Here is a 3,704-nt window from a genome sequence, read left to right as displayed (position 1 = left end):
TTTTTTTAAAAAAATAATAATAATAATAATTAATTAATTAATTTTGCTTTTCTTTTTTTTTTTATTAAAAAAAATTAATGTCTAAAACGACGTCGTTTTGGGCTGGATAGGTGTTGTAGTTTTAGGACACAAAATGACGTAGTTTTGGGGGTGGGTAAAATAGGTATAAAAAGTCAAATTATTTGACTGTAATGTTAAAAGAGTCCAAAGTGAGAGAAAACCAAAGTTCAAGGGGGCTAAAGGAAAGTTTTGGAAATTCATGGGGAGTTTGTCAAAATCGCTGAAAGTTTAGAGGGGCTTTCTGAAGTTTCCCTAAAAAATTAATGGTTGATTCACCAATTCACTATATGCTGATGGTTAAAAGATGGTTGAGAGAATAATTTTTATCATTTCTCTTTACTGCACCAAGAGTCTATTAGTTGTCTTGTTATTTACCTTCTTCTAGTGTTGTGTAGTTGTCATTATCTAGAGAGTTAGTGACGCATGATGAAGAAATAATATTAATTTAGAGTTGGTATTATTTTGTAATCATTTTTAATGTTTAATATATGTTTTAAGAGTTTGCATTTAGTAATGGACTTGGTCCAAAAGTTAGTCACATTAGGGTTATAGTTTATTGTTTTAGTCTATTTAAGCATAAGTTTCATTTGTATTTGAGCAGCCTATGATTGAAATAATCAAAATTTGTGTTTGTGAGAGTTGTAATTGCTTCTTCTTTTTTTTTTTTTTTTCTTTTTTTTTTTGTGGTGAAACTACACGTTCTTGGTGAAACACTAGATTTATCCGGTTGATGAGATGTTAATTCTTTATCTTTATTTTATTCTTCATCTGTCTTGCATCAATTTGGTATCAGAGCTCAAGTCTTAATAGCACACCCCAACATCGGCAAAAATAATTTAAAACACTGAGACATTTGGATCGTACCTTTTCAAATGTTATGGGAACTAATATTGATTGAACTCATACAAGTTAAGAATAATTTTTGCTAAAGATTACTTAAACTTCTATAATAACTTCTTTGGGAGGTTGTAATTAACTTTAACCAAGTGTCATCACATTAAACAAACGTAAATTAATTCAAGATTTATCTATTAAATTTTTGTGGGACTCACATAAGTCCACAAATCCAATAGTTAATTTGTTGGATTTGCAAAAAGAGATGGTTGAAAGATTATTGTGTAACATGTCTCTCTCTTTTCTTTTCTTTTTTCTTTTTTTCTTTCTATCGGGAACTGTTTGTTCACATTTTTCTTCGGATTGCAAGTTTCTTCATTCCTCTGAACGCCTTTTCTCTTTCTATCAGGAACTGCTTCAATTTTCATCTTTGATTCCAGCTAAGCGTTGATAGTTTCCTCTTGAGTCATGAATTCCTCAGCCTTATTCATGAATGCTTGGAGGAACGTTGATGGGTTCCGAGCCAAGTTTGCCATCAATTTACTTACAAAGTTCATTCTATGGACAACCTTTAGGTTTCTTACACGTTCAAGTGAAATTGGAAATTGTTATTATTATGTTCCTTGATTTATTTATTTTTTTAGGATTACAGGGGTATTTTTGAATATTTTACACTATTAATCTCTTTATATATAAACCCTAAACTCAAATTAGGGTTTTAACAAGTTTGTGTTTGGTATGAGGAATTATCGGTTTTGGCCAAGGGAGGAGAAAAGAGAGCTAGCTTGTAACCCCATTTTTCACAAGTTGATCATGAAGGTACCCTCATCACTAGTAGGCCTAAGTATCAATCATTGGTCAAACTACGTAAATCTTGTATTCGTATCTATTAATTTTCTTTATTTGCATGCATCAATTTGGTTTATTTTACACTAACAATAACTAATATGCTTCCAGGAAGTTTAATTTTGTTTATTTTACATAACAATAGTTAATTAATACACTTCAAGGAAGTTTCTAAACAGAAAGGCAGATATACGAGGATACTGCATGCGCGCCATATTAATAAAAGAAAATTCTTAAAAAGCCCAGTACATCATGCCTAGTGAAAACATAAAATCCTCCAAGTTATATTTTCAATGCATACTTTTTTAGGCCAGGAATATGAGTATTCATAATGTAGTCTTCCCAATCAATGCACTTTGGATCAAAGCCAAACAAATGTGAATCGCCACCACTCTCACTTGTCGCCATTTGTAGCTTTTCTGTGTTGGAGTCATCAAATCTGTATGGAAATGAAGAGCCTATTGACATTGGATAAAATGACAGAACCATGGGTAAATTATTTAAACACCAAAACAAGTCCTAAATACCTGCCCATAAAGAACACATATGGTTTGTAAAGTTCAGCCAATCGCATCCCTGAATTTATCTTTCGCTCAAGATCAATAATCGAATCCTTATAATACTGGGAAATAACTGCATTCGCTATTCGAAGTACCTAGAAATTATAAGAGGAAAAAACTTGTGATATTAAAATTCTAGTAATTAATTAGTCACTTTCTCAAAAGCCAAATAGGAAGATATTTTCTACAAGGCGATATACCAAGACAAAAATAAGCGTATTTTTACTTAACATATCAAGTTACCATGCCTAGCCCCATTAACAAGAGTTGTGACATTATTATAATTTTTAATAACTTTAGTTTAAGCTAGAATTGAAAGAGGCTAATTAAAAACATAGTATTGTTTTTGGAAATCTAAAAATAGAAAATTGTTACTAAAACAAGAATTAAACAAACCCTAATTAAGTTTTCATTTTTTGTACATAATTTGGTTGTGGGATTAGACTTAGACATACCTTGAGTGGAAGTACATATCGAATAGCCATGTATGCACGAAAAATAGCCATACTGCTCAACACTATCCCCTTGTCGACTTTGATTGATTCTCCATTTTTACTAACCAACGGATTTTCAGTGAAGTACCGGAAAATGATATTTCTAAAAGTTGAAAATTTTATTGGATTTCTCCAGGAAGACCCCACATGGAGGATGATATGAGAAGATTGATTTGCACGAGCCACCATGGCCACAATCATACAATTTACCACCATGTCTACTGGTATCTGCACGAGTTTTGAAGTTCAATTCTAGAAGCTTATCGAACAAAATATATATGGACAAACACACTATATCTAAGAATGTGCATGTACTCACTATATCTAAGATTGTCTCATGATGGCCAAGAAAGCTTTTCAATTTCCCTTTACCGTAGGCAGCAACTACGCCGTCAATGGTTCTGTAATGAGTAAACAAGCATGATCAATTAAGTATGGAAAAAGAAAGGACGAATTGATTCTCCTTTTTTTTTGTTTTTTGGGAAACTTCACAAAACCTCCTAAACTTTTATGTGTTTTGAAAGTACCTCTAAAGTTCAAAAACTCTCATTTAAGGGTATCAAACTTTCTTTTTTTTTTTTTTTTTTTTTTTTCAGAATGTTATAATTTTTCGTTAAATCTTTATAAAAATTATAAATATTTGAACAATATATATATATATATTACAAAAAAAAAAAAAAAGAAGCATCTTGGCAATATTTTTATTTTATTTTATTTAAAAAATAGGTATTTTGACAATATTTTACGGAAAATACTAATGGAAATGGATAAATGAAAGAAATTGGAAGTTCAATACTCTTAATTAAGAGTTTTTAAACTTTGAGTGGGTAGTGTCGAAATGAGGGAAAATTCAGAGGGAGTTTTCTAATTTTTTTTTTTTTTCTTGATCTACTATTCTTTATTATATTCA

General features: G+C 30.6%; 1 protein-coding gene across 1 annotated transcript in view; it reads right to left on the bottom strand.

Annotated features, from left to right (window-relative positions):
* Positions 1-1,903: 1,903 nt before the first annotated feature.
* LOC132164314 (fatty acyl-CoA reductase 3-like) overlaps positions 1,904-3,704 on the bottom strand; it is a 6,436-nt gene continuing 4,635 nt past the window's right edge. Inside the window, exons 7-10 of the mRNA XM_059574805.1 lie at positions 3,114-3,195; positions 2,756-3,022; positions 2,268-2,395; positions 1,904-2,179 (exon numbers count right to left, since the gene is read on the bottom strand). Of these exons, the coding sequence (XP_059430788.1) occupies positions 2,023-2,179; positions 2,268-2,395; positions 2,756-3,022; positions 3,114-3,195 (634 nt within the window). The 3' untranslated portion in view covers positions 1,904-2,022. The remainder of the gene's footprint in view (positions 2,180-2,267; positions 2,396-2,755; positions 3,023-3,113; positions 3,196-3,704) is intronic.

Source organism: Corylus avellana, chromosome ca10 (genome assembly GCF_901000735.1).
Source record: "Corylus avellana chromosome ca10, CavTom2PMs-1.0".
In the NCBI taxonomy this organism is placed as follows: Eukaryota; Viridiplantae; Streptophyta; class Magnoliopsida; order Fagales; family Betulaceae; genus Corylus; species Corylus avellana.
This window is presented reverse-complemented; position numbering and strand designations above follow the sequence as displayed.